Source organism: Pinus tabuliformis, chromosome 5_1, assembly GCF_031772625.1.
Source record: "Pinus tabuliformis cultivar Carrire ecotype Pingquan chromosome 5_1, CPIR1, whole genome shotgun sequence".
Classification (NCBI taxonomy): Eukaryota; Viridiplantae; Streptophyta; class Pinopsida; order Pinales; family Pinaceae; genus Pinus; species Pinus tabuliformis.
Genome location: NC_142305.1, coordinates 777,329,081 through 777,347,913, shown reverse-complemented (window position 1 = coordinate 777,347,913; position 18,833 = coordinate 777,329,081). Strand labels below are relative to the sequence as shown.

The following is an 18,833-nucleotide window of genomic DNA, read 5'->3' as shown; positions in this document are numbered from 1 at the left end:
AGTAGTTTGTTCAGCAGTTATAGTTTTCTTACAAGGCATAAGTATACACATTTTGCTGAAACGATCAACTACTACATATAAATAATCATGCTGCTTTCGAGATTTTGGCAAACCTCCTACAAAATCCATAGAGATTCTCTCCCATGGTCTAGAACGTACCGGCAAAGGAGTATACAAACCAAGCTTCCTATTGCTAGGCTTGCTTGTAGCACATAATTAACAACCTCTTATGAACCTTGAAACAGAATCTACCATGCGAGGCCAATAGCAATACCTCTGTAGATGTGCAACTGTTGTGCTCACACCAAAATGGCCAGCAATAAGAGAAGAATGAGCTTCTCTTATGACATTTATTCTCTCCCCCTGTGGTATACACAACTTGCCCAAATGAAACAGCAAATTGTTATGCATGTGATAGTCATTTTCCTCTACATGATTCCCTTTACTCAAGTTAGCATACACATCTTTAAAGTCATCATCAGATGCATATTGTTCTATGTAACTGTCATGTACAATGGAATCATTCTTAAGTAAAGTAACAGCACCAATAATAGGCCTTGAAAGCATATCAGTAACCTTATTCAAAGTACCTTTCTTGTACCTTATTGCCAAATGGAACTGTTGCAAGAAGCCCATCCATCTGAAGTGTCTTGACTGTTGTAACTTGCTTTGTGATTGCAAGTACTGTAAGGGCTGATGGTCGGTATGTATAACAGTTTTTTTGCCCATCAAATAGCGTTTCCACTTTTTGACGCTTTGTACCAACGCATACAACTCCTTATCATATGTAGGATAATTTACAACAGCACCATTAAAAGTTTCAGAATGAAAAGAAATAGGCTTACCATGCTGTAGAAGAACTGCACCCATAGCATAATCACTAGCATCAGTTTGTATCTCAAATGGCTATCTCAAATCCGGTAATGCAAGGACTGGAGCTGAACTAATCTTTTCTTTCAAAGATTCGAAAGCTTTTTGCTGCTTGCCTCCCCATTGGAAAGCATGCTTCACACTTGTCACTGCATGCATAGGAGCTGCTATAGAAGAGAAGTTAGAGATAAACTTCCTCTAATATTGAGCCGCACCCAAAAAACTTCTTACCTCTGTTATGGATTTGGGAGTAGGCCACTTCACAATAGCCTCAATCTTAGCAGGATCAATTCTCAAAGCACCTCCTCCTACTATGTGTCCCAAATAAACCAAAGAAGTCTTTCCAAATTCACACTTTGACATTTTAAGAAATAACTTATTCTTCTTCAAAATATCAAGTACTTTCTTAACATGCATGACATGATCTTCTCTAGACTTGCTGAAAATTAAGATGTCATCTAAGTAGACAATAACGAAATCATCAAGAAAAAGACGCAAGACATCATCCATTACCCGCATGAAAGGTGCAGGTGCATTTCACAAACCAAACGGCATCACAAGCCACTCAAAGAGTCCTTGTTTGGTTTTAAAGGTTGTCTTCCAAATGTCACTTTCTTCAATTCTTACTTGATGATATCCACTGTGCAAGTCTAGATTAGTGAAATATCGAGCATCTTTCAGCTGATCTAGCAAATCATCTATCCTTGGGAGTGGGTAATGATTCTTTACCGTTATCTTGTTCAAGGCCCTGAAATCAACACACATATGCCAAGTGCCATCTTTCTTTGGAATCAATACAATCGGTGACCCACATGGCGAAGTACTTGGTCTTATGAAACCCTTGTCCAACAAGTCCTTGATTTTCTTCTTTATTTCAGCATTCTCCATAATAGACATGCGGTACATGCCTATGTTTGGAAGAGGACAATCTGGATGCAAATGGATTTCATGCTGAATCTCCCTCTTAGGAGGCAACCCTGTTGGCTCCTGAAACATCTCATGATATGCATCAACTACATGATACAGATCTGATTTAAGTTTTGGATCACAATTGTCAAATGACTCATTATTCACATCAACCTTGGGCTTAATCATAAGAAGAACAAAATTCTTACTTGAATTGACCAGCCTTTTTACCTGTCCTGCACTCACCATCGCTATATTTGTCTTCTTGCGATGAGCTCTAACAATGAACTCCTTGCCATCTTTGAAAAGATGATATTTGTTTTCATGGCGATGAAAGATAGCTTTCCTGTCAAACAAGTAAGGACTTCCCAAAACAATTCCTGCTATATCAAAAGGTACCACATCAAGTTCAACTGTGTCAATAAAATGTGCAGTAATTGCAAAGCACAATGTGCACTTTCTTGAAACTTGTAAATTTGCATCGTTGCAAATCCATCTAAGTGGATATGGCTTCTGATGTGGAAAGGTCTCAAGTTTAAGCTGCTTGACCAAGTCCTCTGATATAAGGTTTGCTTGTGACCCACTATCAAAAAGTGTGTCAATTTTAGTATGTTTTGAAATCACCCTCACATGAAACAGTTCACTTCTTTCTTCCTCATTAGGAGCTTGTACATGGCAGTTTGAGGTACTAGTGCTGGCTTGAGTTTCAATTTCTTTTCCCTTCAAGTTTCTCAAACCCATTGCTGCAATTTTGGTTTCATCACCTGAATCTTCCCCTAAATCTTGTGGTGTAGATGTAGCAGCAGCAGTTTTCTGTTTCCCTTTGGATTTGTTAGATTGAGGTCTTTTTTCAGGATGTAATTTCCAACAGTTTTTCTCCTCATGGCCTGGTTTAGAATAGTGTTTACAGATCACTTTCTCACTCTCCTGTTTGGCAGATGCATTCTTTTTTCCCTTTCCCTTGGAGGTTTTCTCTTTTTGTTTCCCCTTGGGGGGCTTGTTTCTACCCTCTTCAAATGTGTTTTTTCCCCTGGCCTCTAAATGGGTAGCTTGGAAACAAACCTCGTCCAGGCTAGTAGGGTTAAACATCAAGATGGTGTGCCTAAGGTAGCTATGCAAGCCACCAATGTATTTCAGTAAGGTTTCTTGGGTCTGTAAATCTACCCCGAACAAGAGAGCTCCTCTCCTGAATTCTTAGGTGTAGTCTTGGACACTCTGACCCTTAAGTTGTCTGAAATTTTGCCAATTCATAATGGCTTTCTGCATGTGAGCAAGAGGATAAAATTGTTTTTTAATGGCTAACAGAAATGCAGGCCATGTTAAGGTAACCTTACCAAATTTCTTGATCTCCTCTTTAGTCTTGGCCTCCCACCAGACCAATGCTGCTCCATCCATTCTCAAAGAAGCCAACTGAATCTTTGTGGCATCATCATGCATATTTTGGATCCTCAAGTAAACTTCCAACTGCCTAATCCAGTTGTCAAGCCTTTCTGCATTCACTTCACCATTAAACATAGGTAATTTGAATTTTACATCAAGCTTCAAAAAATGACTTTTTCCAGAGGATCTATGCTTATGAACAGAAGAAGATGAGGATGAAGAGGAAGAAGGTGAAGATGGGGGTGGTGGATCACCATTTCCTCCATGTCCTTTCTTGAAATGATCATCATCCTTCTTACCTCCTGAAGAGCCCTCTCCTTCATGTGGATGTTTGGACCCTTCTCTAGCCAATTTCTCATTTATTTCTTGGTACAATATCCTCACCATTTCAGTGAGGTCCAAGAAAGTCTTTCTGAAGACTCTTTCTTCTTCTCTTGGATCTGTATCTGTAGGAATTTCTCCTTCATGTTCAGACATCCTGGAAGCTTCTGCTGAGACTCTTGAGGGTGAAATTGAAGGTGGAGGTGATGGCTCTCTCGCCTTCCTTGGCTAAGGATTCTCTCGTTCTCTAGTCAACTGTCCTTCCCCTCTTTTAAGTTTCAACCTGGTAAGCATCAATACTTGCAAGACAGTTAGAAGATATTTGCACATAACCCTGAGCTCTGATACCAACTTGATCTGAATTTGAAACTACTTGAATTTTGTTTGCAAGGTATTCAATTCAGAAATATACATGTTTAAAAGATTTCCATGTCTTGAAGAAAGAAAAACAAATGAAATTTTCAGCTGTTCATGACCCATTTAAACATAGCAGATTTATTTCCTTTTACTGTTTAACACACTAAAACGAATTTGTTCTGCAAAATAACTCAACCACAGATGCAAAAGAAGTTGATAAAGCAGTTCACCCCTCCTGGGCTACGTCTGCTGGGTCCAAAGCTCCCAACTGGGCTTGTTCTTATTTTCATTAAATGCTAAAATTGAAAATACAGCTGGATAGAAGCATCTACAGGAGAAATAGATGGTAAAAATGGATTTAGAACACTTGAATCCTTCACGATTGACTATTGGATCACCTCCAATGGATACCTGCAACCCTATACAGTCTTCACAAAACTGGGCCCTAGTGGCTCCTAGAACTTTCACGGCTCCAAAACCTCTGCAAATGACCTCAGATGGCTGTAAGACCTGCACCAATGGCTTCAGAAGGTCGAAAATATCCAAAATAAAAAAAAAAATTCGTCCACAACCGCCTTTCCTAGCCAAAGTTATGGCCATTTAATGATCCCCTGCAGTTTAGCCTAAAAGAACTCCAGCTAACTTTAGTTAATGTCCACTTAGCTCTGCCAATTATGGCAGGTCCGCCAAATTCGCCATGTCCGCCAAAATTTCCGCCAAATCCTAACTACAGTTACATTAAAAGGCCCATGTGACCACAAAATCCGGTTGGCGGTTATCTTTGGATTTCACGTCGGGCGGTGAGGGTTTAGGCCCCTGGTTTTGGGCGCTGGTCGTATGGCATGGGGGCTGGCCCCCTTCAAGCCCCCCCTCACACAAATTTAAACGTTAAATAATATTTTTTGTGCCCATCTAACAAGAACTGATGTGGTGGCCTAACGGTAAGGCGTGGGTGTGTTGTAAGGAAGGTCATGTGTTCAAACCACGGGACTCCCAAAATTTTGTTTATGCGCCCATGAAGCTTGCTGACGTCATTTGGGGCCACGTTGCGCCTCCGGGCCTGCCACATGGCAGCCTGTGATTGGTTGCCGAAAAGGGAATATTCCCTGGAATATTCCAAGGAATATTCTGCAAAATATTCAAAGGAATATTCTGCAGAATATTCCTTTTTTAATTTTTTTTTTCAAAAATTAAAATTTCCAATGTTATTGACAAATTCTTCTTTTTGCCATAACTTCCTCATACGACGACCGTTTTTCAAACCGTTTGTGGCGCCGGAATCAAGAAGACGAGAAATTTCGAGTCGTTCAAGTTTGAACCAATTCTGAGCACTTTGAGTTTTGAGCATTTTACGACACTTAGGACATGAGCACCTGATCAGAATTAGTTCTGAAATTTCAACAGTTTTTTTTGCATCTTCTTTACCTTCTTCTTCAGAAGTCTTTCCTTTCGAATTTCTAAAAAACGTTTAGTCACCAACTGATTTTGTTGATTAGGCGATACCTGTTCCTGTTCAATTTTTTTAACATCTGATTTAAAAGAGAAGACTCATCAAATGTTACATCTCTACTAAATACTATCTTCCCCGAAGAAGGATCCCACAACCTTTATTCTTTCACTACATTATCATACCCAACAAAGACATAACATTTCGATTTTGGATCTAATTTTGAGCATTGATGCTTAGGAATAAGAGCTTAGGCATCACAACAAAAAATCCTTAAATCCTCCTCCAACAAATTTAGAAACAACAGGCTTGAAGCAAACTATGTTGGCGACTTGTTCTGTAGCGCTTGACTATCAATTGGTCGACTCCACGAACTTCCAGAGGCTGGGTCAGCAATCCAGTGACTAGTTCTTGCTTTCTTAGCAGGTGGTAGTAGCGGAGCTGCGAGGTTCTTTCTCTCCGACAACAGTTCTACAGGGGTGTTTCTCCTCTTTTCTCAATGACCTCAACAACCCATTTTCTTTGGCGAGAGAAGACTTTTCGGCGGCTCTGTTTTTTTTTTATCTTCAGAAAGATTTCGCCTCTGTTTAAAAAAAAAAATTATACAGACTTCATGACTTTCAAATGGCGGCTCTCATACTGATTGCAGACCTCAACAGTGCAAGCAAGGACCCAACTGCTCTCTTAACCATCTTGCTCTGATACCATTTGTTGGTCTAAAGAGACATTAAACAAACACACAACAAGAAATATATAGAGGAAAAAATTAATGGAAATCAAGAACACACAAAATTTACTTGGCAAAACCTTGACAGTGTATCAAGGAGACATCCACGGGGCAAGGGACTGGGAATTTATTAATCAAAGATAGTTCTCCATGGTTACAAGTCTCAAGTGAAATCCCAATTTATATGGGCTTACTTGGTTACATAATTCCTTCTCGTTATACCACTGACTGACTGGTAATAAACCAAATATACGCATAATTACATTATTTACATTACTTTGTTGTCACATTCCAACATCTAAGTTGTCAAAATCAATTAGGATTGCATTTGGCCTAGGTCAGCTCTTTACATGGCTAGATTTTTTCCCAGAATTTCAAACAAATGACCTTCACATCAAAGGATGATTTACAAGAATACCCCACCACCTCTATTCTACCCTAACGTACATAGTGGATTACCCTCACTTCATAGGTCAAAATTTTTAGGGTGGACTACCCTCTCTTCATAGTTCAAAATTTTAATTAAGGGTGCGTTTTAAAAAACTTATTAAGTGAAAAAAATTCAAGGTACCAAGTCATGAATTATCTAAGAAACCCAACTGCGCCAACGTTGACGGAAGCCGATAGATGTTTTCTCTTGCAGGAATGGAATACTGTCGTAACTGGTATTAGGGATACCATTCCTCTTTATATGTCTACAATGGAAAAATGTTCAGACTACTGCTTAAAAGATTGTTCGTGCATAGCTTCCTTTTATGTGGACAAATCCAAATATTGTTGTCATCTCGTCTCAGATCGGAACACTCATAGCTAAGAGAATGAACCGTAACTTGAGACTTATGCCTCATGGCAGGATTTCAGATAATGTAGGTTTATCCATGCAATATCTGTCTGTAAGATAGCGCAAACCAAAGGTAGAGTTGGTTTACCATGACAAAAATATGCATTTCCTTTTATCTTATACTTTTTCTTCGATATTTAAGTAAATATCAATCAACATGACCCGTGATTAGATTATGTTTTCTTTAAGGTGAGAGGCATTGAGAAGATGTGACGGACACGGTACCATTTTTAAAATTTTCAAAATAAATAAATTATACTATTTTGTAAATATATATCAATATGCGATGTCGTTTGCACTTGGTTTTTCTCAATAGAGACGACGAGAAGGATACTCAAACCTGGAGAACAAAAAACTGCAAGGATATCTGAAACCATTGATCATGCTGATGCCGCTTTCTATCCCACCAATCTGGGCATCAATGGAGTACGCGGAACACCAAAAGATATGAAGGATGAGGCAACAAAGTAGCCAATCATTTGGTGGAATTATGCACCTAGTTTTGAACCCCCAAAGGCAGATCGACCACCACAACGACCATCGACGACCTCTCCATACGTAAAACAAGGCATTCCTTGTAGATCAAGACTAGGAATCTTCGCTATGAGCAGACATATTGCATATCGGCTCATGCGATGGCCAGATCCGGCTTTTTACAAACCTTTTTCCTCTGTTGCCTATCGACTAGCAGACTCTAAGATAATGGGTAAAAGGGAATCGTCCTCGATGGTCATGGCAACACAGGAGATGGTATGGGGCTTCTGTCTAGGTGCTCTTCACTAAGATCTATGACCCAACTGAGAACAGGATCCCTATGATGGTAAGATTTGCATGGACACAACACTAAGATAGGAAGTGCCACACCCGAAAGGTCTCTTGGATCCAGCAGACAAGTATCTGACAAAAGGAAATGCTAGGCATACTAGTCCAGATATGCTAAAGAAAGAACCAAACAGTGCACTAAACTGCACAAATCCATTAGATAGCTAAGATCTAGAGAAGAAAGAACTAGATAGAGCATTGATATGCTTAGATATGCCAAATCCGGATGCATGGGAAACAGACCGAGCCCTTCCTAAGACAAACCCACACACTATTGAGGCGGATCTGATACAAATTTTCATTAAAACGCTGGAAGGCAAGCATATTTGTTGGAGGATCTAGAAGTGGTGGAGGATCTAGGATTTAAGATATAAAATGCAGAACCACCTCGGTATACCAGCATGCAGGCAAAACCTAATCTACTCATGTGTCATTTTACAGGATAACTACACACTTCAATATTATGGCATTGCCATAGAATCGACCATCATGATCAACTTGTGTTTGTGGGGTGGATGTTCTGGAACCAGCTCAAAAAACACAGGCTCTTTCAAGGATGTAGTTAAAGGTAAGGACAAAGCACAAACCGAACCAGCAACACTGCCTGAGCTACTAGGGCCCTACATTATAGAACAAAAATCTGAGAATACTGCTCTCACCATTGCAATGCCAGAGGTAAATGATTTGTACTCAGATCTCTATTCCAAAGCAGTTATATGCACATTTAATGGTTTTTGGCCAAAAGATGATGTTTTGCACCAATGGATATATGTTGCATGGTCACCAAATTGTGAAATATACTTATGCCCCAAGGGGTTTTTTACAGTCAGATTCAGAATAGTATAGGAAAGGGAACATATCCTCAATAAGGGTCAATGGTTCTGGCGCAATGTCGGACTCTTCATGACCCCTTGGTTTCTAGAATTCGATGCCAACACAATGGTAGTAACAAAGATGCCAATTTGGGCCAGGTTGCACAACCTTCCATTACATTTCTAGAATCATAATGTTTTAATAGCAATAGGGAACTCCCTAGGAAAGTTCCTTAAGATTGACGGGGACAGACTTACAAGGGGAATATTCACTATTTCGAGGCTTTGCATTGAAGTAGACCTTAGCCAGGCACTACCAGACAACATTACATTAAATTTCAATAATACACAGTGGACACAACATTTAGATTACAAAAATAAATCTTTTCGATGTCGTGGATGTCTACAAACAGGCCACCTCCATAGTGCTTGTCCACAAGCAAAAAAAATCCCCAAATGGAACAAGAAGTAACAAAAAAAGCCAAAAGGATGGCAATACACAACCCATTGGATGAAGAAGCAGAAAAATCAGAAATAGAATATAAAGCAGAAATGGATGTCCAAAAGGTCAAGAACAACACAATCAAGGAGGAGGAAGACCCCAGTAACCCTTTGCAACAACAAGAATCCCGACTAACAAGAATGGAAATATCTGGAAACAAGCGAACTCATGGATCAGAAGGATCTGATTCTGACAAAGACCTTCCCATAAATACAAAACAACTATCCATTGTAACTACCACTCCCAACATTGAAGGTTGGCGAAAAGTGGAAAAAAAGAAAGGGAGAAAAGAATAGGTTTTCATTTTTTTTTTAATGTTTTCTGTGAAAACGAGAACATGCGGTATGCATATACTTTTTATCATTTACAACATGCAATTTTGTCTTATGAATAAAATTACGATTTTTACAAGGGGAACAAAAAAAATAGTACCCTAATTTTAGTATATTAATAAGGTCATATATATATATATATATATATATATATATATATATATATATATATATAGATAGATATATAGTGTCAATATTAGTATATATAACTATGGGTCATAGAAAACTTGTGCTACATAAGTAATGAATAATTTTATAAAACAATTAAACTAAAACAAAAGCCATTGGCCAATAAAAGAATTTAATGCAAAATACAGCAAATAACCTCACGCGAGAATTAATCCCCTCACCACACCACAAATACTGTTTTATCTACATCTATGCTACAGATTCTCTAGCAAGATGGGCCAATTTTATACCACAATAATCAATCTACTCATTCCACTCATACTCAATAAATTCAATGGTAACAACTAACTACATGACAAATTCTTTGGATGAATGCATCAATTTTCAATAGTTAACCTCTTGTCCCATTATGTCTTTATTGTTTTTTACTTTAATTGAAATATATTTAAACTAAATTCTTTATTCAAATCTAGAAATTCTTTCATACCTTTCAATCTTCAATAATTAAACTAAACTAAAAAACTAACCATACAACCTTGTTACATTTAAATGATACATCTCTATTTTTATCCATTCATACCCATCTTGACTAATCTCATGTTAAAGTCGAAACTATCTTATCACATATCTCCAAAACATTAATTCAATAAAATTGACTGTTAATATATAACTTAGTACATAATGTAATACTTGTAACCAAACATTAAGTCAATAATTGACTGTTAATATATAACAGTACATAATGTAATGCTTGTAACTATCGTTTTCTAGCCCTCGGTATATTCCCTCTTTGTATTTAGTGCATTTAAATTATGAATAGGGTGCTTAAGTCAATTAATATATAACTTAGTACATAATGTAATACTTGTAACCAAACACTAAGTCAATAATTGACTGTTAATATATAACTTAGTACATAATGTAATACTTGTAACTATCGTTTTCGAGCCCTCGGGATATTACGTCTTCGTATTTAGTGCAGTTAAATTATGAATAGGTTGCTTAATATTCAGTGCTTAATATTTGATAAGGGATGGAATTTGAGGGGATTGATTATTGTTAGTCAAATATTATTAAAAAAAAACAGATTATTGTTAGTCAAATATTATTAAAAAAAACAGTTAGATGGAATATTAAAAAGAACAGTTAGATGGAATTTGATGGGTATTAAAAAAAACAGTTGGATGGAATATTAAAAAAACAGTTAGATGGAATTTGATGGGTAAATTGATTGTTGTTAGCGAAATATTATTAAAAAAATAGTTAAATGGTTACATCAGTTTTGACGAATAATAGTGAAACGGTTATATCAATTTTGAAGGATAGGTAGGGTTTGAAATTCCAACCTTGGTAGGCACGGTTCGACACCAGAAACAATTTCCAGGTCTTTTCAACGCCGTTTGTCGCATTTGATGCATTTGAATTGTTCAGGTCGGTTTTTATCCATTGACGCCCATCTGCACTGAAGTCATGTTAAAGTCTGAAGGATCCGATCACACATCTCAACTCATGCGCTGCCAAAAAATCATGACTCGTGCTTTTGACTTTAACGGTCGCCTACCAGAATGTGATTACGCAAACTGACTATTATGAATTTATTCAGATAATGTTGTTTAAAGTTGGTTAATAGGAGAATTTATTCTTAAGCAATCAATTAGACCTTGGCTATTATTACAGCAATCCTCTCCTTTTTCTCTGGGTTATGGAGGAGCAGATTATCGGCCCTATTGCTGCTTTTCGCTCTGTTGAGTTTGTTGAGTTGTCATATATAAGATGATGGAAGGATCCCGAGTCAGGTTCTGTCGCAGGCTAATCTGTACTGTCTGGTTCATGTTTACCCTGATCCACTGTTTGGTAAATGCCCAGAGCTTTGATGGATTCGTCACCATCAACACAACTTGGTCTGTTTCCGACGTGAGTACCACGGTAGCTTCCTTGTTTCTCAATAACGAAGACAACGCCACTGCAATTCTCATCACGCATATTGTTCATGAGAACTTCTCTTCCGGAATCACGTCCTGGTCCTTTTTGAGTTTCGTGCAAACAGGAAAGGATGAATATGTTCTGTCCATCGTGCTGTCCGGATCGCCTTTGCAGCAAAATGGTGGGGTTGTGTGGGCTGCCAATGGAGATAACCCCGTGTCACAGAACGGGATCCTGGAGCTGCAGTCTGATGGGAATCTGGTGCTTTCCGACTCCATTAATGGCGGGTTATTGTCTTCTGGTAGGAGAATCATATGGTCGACGAACACAGGCGGGAAGAAGGTCACGGGAATGAGACTGTCCGGTGGCGGTGTGCTTCGAATTCTTGGCAAGGCAAACGCAACTCTCTGGCAAAGCAGCGATAATCCCACCGATACGCTTTTGCTTGGCCAATACCTCCGTGTAGGGCAAGCGCTCGTTAGCCGAAAGTCCCGTTATAATCTGTCGCATGGCACATATAGCCTGCAAGTGAGGCCCGGGGGTCTGGGACTCTATGTCAACGGATCCGATCCTGCGTTCTCCGAGCTCTACTGGACGTGGAATGTCTACAATGAGAGCGCCCTTACTCTGGACCAAAATTGCTCAGGTGTTTCCTTCAACGTGACTATTTCATGGCCGGCTTCAAGTCTCGGTTTGAAGTTTCTACTCTCTACGACTAGCAGTGCATTGAATATGTGTAATATTTCATCTTTTACGCCGGATTATTATCTCTCTCGCGGTGCCCGGCCAAATTTATCGTCAGACGCCGTCTACATAAGACTGGACCATGATGGAAATCTGAGAGGATATGCAGCCGGAATTGCAGGGCCCTTCCAACTGTTGTCCGAAGCTATGAGCAAATGCCAATTGCCCAACTCTTGTGGCAATTATGGGGTTTGTTCTCAAGAGAATCAACAATGTAAATGCCCCAACAACGGTACACATCACATAGGAAGTGAATACAGATTCAATGGATCCAGCTGTGAATTATCTGAGAAACCCAGCTGCGCCAACGTTGATGGAAGCTGGCAGATGTTTTCTCTTTCGGGAATAGAATACTATCGTAACCGGTATACCGTTCCTCTTAATATGTCTACTATGCAAAAATGTTCAGACTACTGCTTAAAAAATTGCTCGTGCAGAGCTTCCTTTTATCTGGACGAATCCAAATCTTGCTTTGTCGTTGCGTCTCAGCTCGGGACACTTGCAGAGACCTCGAACGGGAAGAATTTTGCTTTCATCAAAGTGCAAAGCATGGATTTAATCAGGAATCCAAAGGCCTCGAAGCATGGCAAGAAATCCTACAAAACGGTTATCGGGGTCGGGGTCGGAGTCGGTTTGCTAGCAGCTGCACTGGTTTTGATTTTCTTTCATCCTTTCAGGGCTTGCAGAAGGTCACGACCAGAATCAGGCAATTCCGGGAGAGACCATTCAAGTGAGACTGCGTACAGTATTCCGAATGTGATGGCGAGGAAATTCTCGTTCAAGGAAATTCGGAAGCTGACCAACAATTTTGGGAAGGTGCTGGGATCCGGCGGGTTCGGGACAGTGTACGAAGGCGTGCTTGAAAATGGGACGATGGTAGCTGTGAAGAGACTGGAGATCGCAAGGCAAGGCGCGAAGGAATTTTACTCAGAGGTTGCGATATTGGGCATAATCCATCACTGGAATCTGGTGCAACTGTTGGGTTTCTGCTCGCAGGGATCTCACAAGATCCTCATCTACGAACACATGCCCAATAGCTCCTTGGACCGATGGCTTTTCGACGCGAGTAAGATAGGGTTCCTGACTTGGCCCATTAGATTCAATATCGTATTGGGCACCGCCCGTGGCCTGGCTTACTTACATCAGGAATGCCGGTATAAGATCATTCATTTGGATGTAAAGCCTCAAAACATTCTCCTCGACGAGAATTTCGTGGCCAAGGTTTCTGACTTCGGGTTGGCTACGCTCATGAGCCGAAAAGATAGCGGCGTGGTGACCACCATGAGAGGCACTCCCGGTTACCTTGCCCCGGAGTGGCTTCTGGAATGCGCCATCACTGAGAAGAGCGATGTGTACAGCTTTGGAATCGTGGTTCTCGAGATTATTGGAGGGCGAAAGAACTATAGTAAATGGGCTGAGTCCGATAAGTGTCACTTGCCTGCTTGGGCGCTCTCAATGGCTGTCGTCGGCAGAGAGACGGAGGTGATCGACTCGAGACTTGCGGGTGATTGCGGTTTTGACAGAAACCAAGCGATCAGAGTATTGAAAATCGGTTTTCAGTGCATACAGGAGGATGCCAATTTTAGACCTTCGATGGGGGAGGTCGTGCAGATGCTGGAAGGACTAAAGGAGGTTCCGGATCTGCCTCTTCACGAGAATTTTCAGTTTGCCATAGCAAAGCGAATGAACCCTAATTTGAGATTTCTGTCCCCTCGCAGCAGTTCGGCTAATGTCTGTTCATCCATGGAATTTTTGTCGGCGAGATAGCGAAAAGCATAATATTGGGTTGGCGTCGGGTAACCCTGACAAACACATGTAATGCATTTCCTTTTACGTAATATTTTTTCTTCGATTTATAAATGATATTAATATTAATCACCATGACCAACGATTAAATCATGTTTTTGTCAGGGACAAGGTATCATTTAATCAGGGGAGGAAATCACAAATAACTCGGGGCCGAAGGAATCTGTGGGCTTGCTTTCTAGGTGGTTTTTTCCGTGCGGCCACATCATTAGAGTCATGGGGCAGCTGTTAGAAATTGTAATTAGTCTCGCATGTTAGAGTTTCTTAAATTTAAGAGATTTAGACTGGGTTAAATTTAAGAGATTTAGTTAATTGACACAAGTCTAGTGATTTCAAGTGAGTTAAGTTATGTTCTGGTAAAAGTTTAATCTGAAATGAGTTATATTTTGGGAAAAGTCTAATTTAAAGGGTGTTGATTTATTTTGGATGAGTAAATCTATGGATTTTTTGTAATAATCAAATTTGTGTGATCAATAAAGAAGAACAATAGCTCCTATAGTTTGTGTGTCTTAATTTTTGTATTTCTCCTTTCTGCCTTTCCTAATACCCATTCATTTGAGCTGGGGTTTTTACCATTTCCTCTCGTTTAGCGGCAAAGTAACTAATACCAAGGCATAATTTCTTGCATTAAGGAGTGTCTTATATTGTTCCAAATGGTTTGGAATTGAGGATATGGGAAATGAGAGATATAAATGGGAGACTCTTGAATTTTCTAATTGGAAGAACAGGGTCAGGGTGTTGATAAATGAATTTTTTTATTTCCCATATCTTCAGAGAGCAAAATAGTGGATGAATTTTTTTATTTCCCATATCTTCAGGGAGCAAAATAGAGGATCAAGGTGTTGATGAATGAATTTTAAAAAGTTTTTTATTTCCCATATCTCCAGATAGCAAAATAGAGGGACAGATATTTTCTGTAAAGAAGGATTCAATGCACATCCAGAGATGATTAGCTTCCAGGCTTTTGAAAATAGCTGCCTTCAGTGGTCTGTATATATCATGATATGATGGGTCGTCTTAGATACGGGGCCTCATGTGATATACAGTGCTATCACTAGTATTTGATCAGACATACATTTTGTAATTTGCTTCTTTCTTGACAACTACATAGAGGAAGTCATCTTTATGTGCAAAGGGCAATTTAGAAGTTGTCTGAACAGAGACAGTCAGAAGGCAATTTAGAAGTTAACTGTTTTGAAACAACAGGATGCAAGTGGAGAAAATCATATGTATATGTATTCTTTTATAATGAAAGATAGCCCATTTTCTTCACACATATTTTGCGTGCATTTCATAATGAGTACATGCAAAGGCATATTTTGCAGGAGCGGTTTTCACTGCTGCTCTTCGTTTATAGTTATTTGCATTTCACACTCCGATCGATGACTCTTTATCACCAGGGTGTGAAGGTTCTTTATACTGCAGTCATTAAAATGATAGATCGTTTTCACTGCGCTGCATTAATTTTGGGTTTTTCTTTCCACCTTTCTATCTCGTTGTAGAGTCTGAAGGCCTCACAACGCAGTGCCCCTGCCACTTGACAAATCTGATGTTGGAAATTGAATGTGACATATCATTCTAAAACTCGTCAAATATATTAGTTTATGTAATACTTCATATTCACATTAATTAGATATATAGTTAATTATTAAGTTAAATTTTATGTGGTTATAAAAATATTTTTATACTGTAATGAATAAGTTTTTGTCAACCATTTATTGGCATAATGGTAGTGACTTTATTGTTTTGTTCATAATTTTATTGTAATATAATTTATTCAATGTTCTCATAACTCCATTATATAAGATTTATTTTGATATCTAAATCTATTAAAAATAAATTTTTTAAATTTAAGTTTTTAAAAATAAATTATAATATCTTATTATTATATATTTTAACATTAATAATTATTAATTATTTCCGCTCACATTTATTTTCATAGATATCTTTAATTTATAATTAAAAAATATCACTGCATAAGCGTTACCTACATTGTATGTAATGGCAGAGAATATAAAGTTGGGTCTAATCATGAGAATGGAGATTAGATTCAATTGTTTCTATACACCACACAAATTTATTTGATGGTAAAAATTAATGTAATCTTTTGAATGTGTAAATTATGGAATGTAGAGATTGAAGTTAAAAGATAAAATTGTTTTTATTTATTTATTTTATATGAAATTTATATTATATATAATCAGTTATTTGAGTTTGACTTTAGGCTTGATTTGTAATTTGAGATATCGAGATCTAAAGGCATCTAATGTTGGTCTAAAGAGATAGTAAACAAACACATAGCAAGAAATATATAGAGGAAAAACTGAATGGAAACTGAATCATATACACAACAAAAACACACAAAAGTTACGTGGTAAAACCTTGATAGTGTATCAAGGAAACCTACACGGGGCAAGTGATTGGAAACTTATTAATCAAATATTATTCTTCATGGTTTCAGGCTTCATGGGTAATCCCAATTAATATGGGTTTACCTTGTTACATAACTCCTTCTCATTATACAACTGACTGAAAGGTAATAAACCAAATTTACCCATAATTACATTATTTACATTACTTTTTTGTCACATTTCAATAATATCCACCTTGACAACAATTTTCGTAATCCCTTTCCCATGCCCATTCATCATCTCTTTTGCAAGCTAGGAATAGCCAAACACCATCGAAGCTTCTCTATTACAACTGGCTCCGTGAATATCTCTGCACAATTCTCTTGTGTATGGACCTTCTTGAGAGCAACTTTACCTCCATCAATCACATGTATCACAAAATTATACCTTACATACTTACAATATTGTTCAAATTATAGAGAAGTGAATTCACCATCATTGTCAGTTCTTAAACATTTAATTGATTTGTCTATTTTCTTTTCTACCATTTCTTTAAATTATTTAAGAACATTAAATACATCATCTTTCCTTTATAACATATAGACCCAAACATTCCAGGAGACATCATCAATAAATGTTAAGAAGTATAATGCACCTCCATAAGATATAGTAGGAGATGGTCCCTAAAGATCAGAATCGATATAGTCCAAAATTTCTTTACTATTATGACTTCGATTTTTAAATTTATGTTTACATTGTTTACCAAATACACAATGTTTACAAAAATCCAACTTCAAGGATTTCAAATCAGGAAGAAACTTGTGATTCATCAGTACCTAAAGACCCTTTTCACTCATGTGACCCAACCGCTGATGCCATAGGCGAGTACCTTCTTTTTCCTTATCTGATACAGTCATTGCCTCATTGACCTGAGTACTTCCTTTAAGTCTGTAAATATTAACGATATGTTATGCCTTGATAAAAACCAGGGCGCCTTTTGAAACTTTCAACACTCCATTCTAACCTGTAAACTTGTAACCATCCGAGTCTAACACTCCCAAAGAAATCAATTTTTTTTTCCATTCAGGTACATGTCTAACATCATTTAATGTTATAATTGTATCATCATACATTTTAATTTTGATATTTCACATCCCAATAGTCTGACAAGATACATTATTACCCATAAACATATAACTACAATTCACAACTTCAAATGACGTGAACCAATTTCTGTGTGGACTCATGTGATGAGAGGCATCATAATCTAATAACCAATTATCATAATTCTGAGAGACATTACAAATAGGTAAAGCTTCATCTACCATACCCCATTTAGTAGATAAAACTTCATCAATCATACCTAACTCAACTTGGTTTTCTTCCTTCTTTAGGTTTTCAGACTCTTCTCGTTTCTAACATTGTTTCTTGAGGTGTCCAACTTTATTGCAGTACCAAAATTTGGCTTTACACTTTTTCCCTTTGATTTTGATCTGGAAGAACTCCTTGCTTTCTCCTTTATTTCCTTTGATTGGCCTCTGGCTACCATGGATTCTAGTGCGGAGGTTTCAATACTGGACTTCCTTCGCACTTCTTCAAATAACATAGCTCCCACAACTGTATCAGACTCTAAAGATTCAGGTGTTCTCAAACTGATATAAGTTATGAAGTGCTCCCATGATTCAGAAAAAGAACACAACAAAGTGATGTCTTTGTCTTCTTCCTGAAATTTAACTTCCATATTTGATGTTTGGAAAATAAATGTACTAAAAACATTTAAATGTTCTACAATTTTGTACCCTCCTTCATCTGAATACAGTATAACTGTCTTTTCAGATAAATTCTATTTGTTAAAGGTTTGGTCATATACAACGTTTCTAGTTTTCCACATAAACTCGATTCTGATGTTTCTTCAACAATATTGAAAAGAACTTCATCCGCTAAGTACAACCTGATGGTAATGAGGGATCAAAATCCCTAACTTTCATTGTCCATAGAGAATTAATTAATTATTTATTATTTTTTTTTTCGGTGAACTTCTCCACCTCGAACTTTGCATTCATTATTTTTTCCATTTCTTTCTACAAATCCTCCTACTAGGGTTTCCTTCTTTCAACTAGGGTTTCTTAAAAAAATGTTATGGTTTCCTTTCTGCCAGCTAGGGTTTCTAAAAAAAAAGGTTTAAGGTTTATTAATTTTTGGTTTCCTCTTCAGAAATCTAAGCCTTTTTTAATAAAGAAATTCCTTTCTACAATTCTTAGCCTTTAAAAAAAAATTGAACTTGTTTATTAAAAAAAAAAAACTGAACATGTTCCCCTTCAAAAAATCCTTATTCAAATTTTTTTGTTAGTATTCCAGAATAAAAAAAATTGTTCATTTTGTCTTAACCAGAGAAACCTTTCAACAAATTTTGCTAGAAAAAAACTACCAAGCTTCCTTAACTTTCTCCGAAACAATGTTGTCTGTACAACCAACGACTCTTTTTGTTTTGGGCTCTCAGCTTCAGCGGACACAAAAAGGCTTGCTGCTAATCAAACTGCCACAATACGACTATGCGTCATCC

At 37.8% G+C, this 18,833-nt stretch overlaps 1 protein-coding gene across 1 annotated transcript; it reads left to right on the top strand.

The window, feature by feature from the left end:
• The first annotated feature begins 11,118 nt into the window (after positions 1 to 11,118).
• LOC149167254 (G-type lectin S-receptor-like serine/threonine-protein kinase SD2-5) lies at positions 11,119 to 14,357 on the top strand. Its single transcript, XM_089431487.1, has 2 exons — positions 11,119 to 13,928; positions 14,025 to 14,357. Exon 1 carries the CDS (start codon positions 11,220 to 11,222, stop codon positions 13,878 to 13,880), a length of 2,661 nt encoding a protein of 886 aa, XP_089287613.1. The 5' UTR covers positions 11,119 to 11,219; the 3' UTR covers positions 13,881 to 13,928; positions 14,025 to 14,357.
• Positions 14,358 to 18,833: the final 4,476 nt, after the last annotated feature.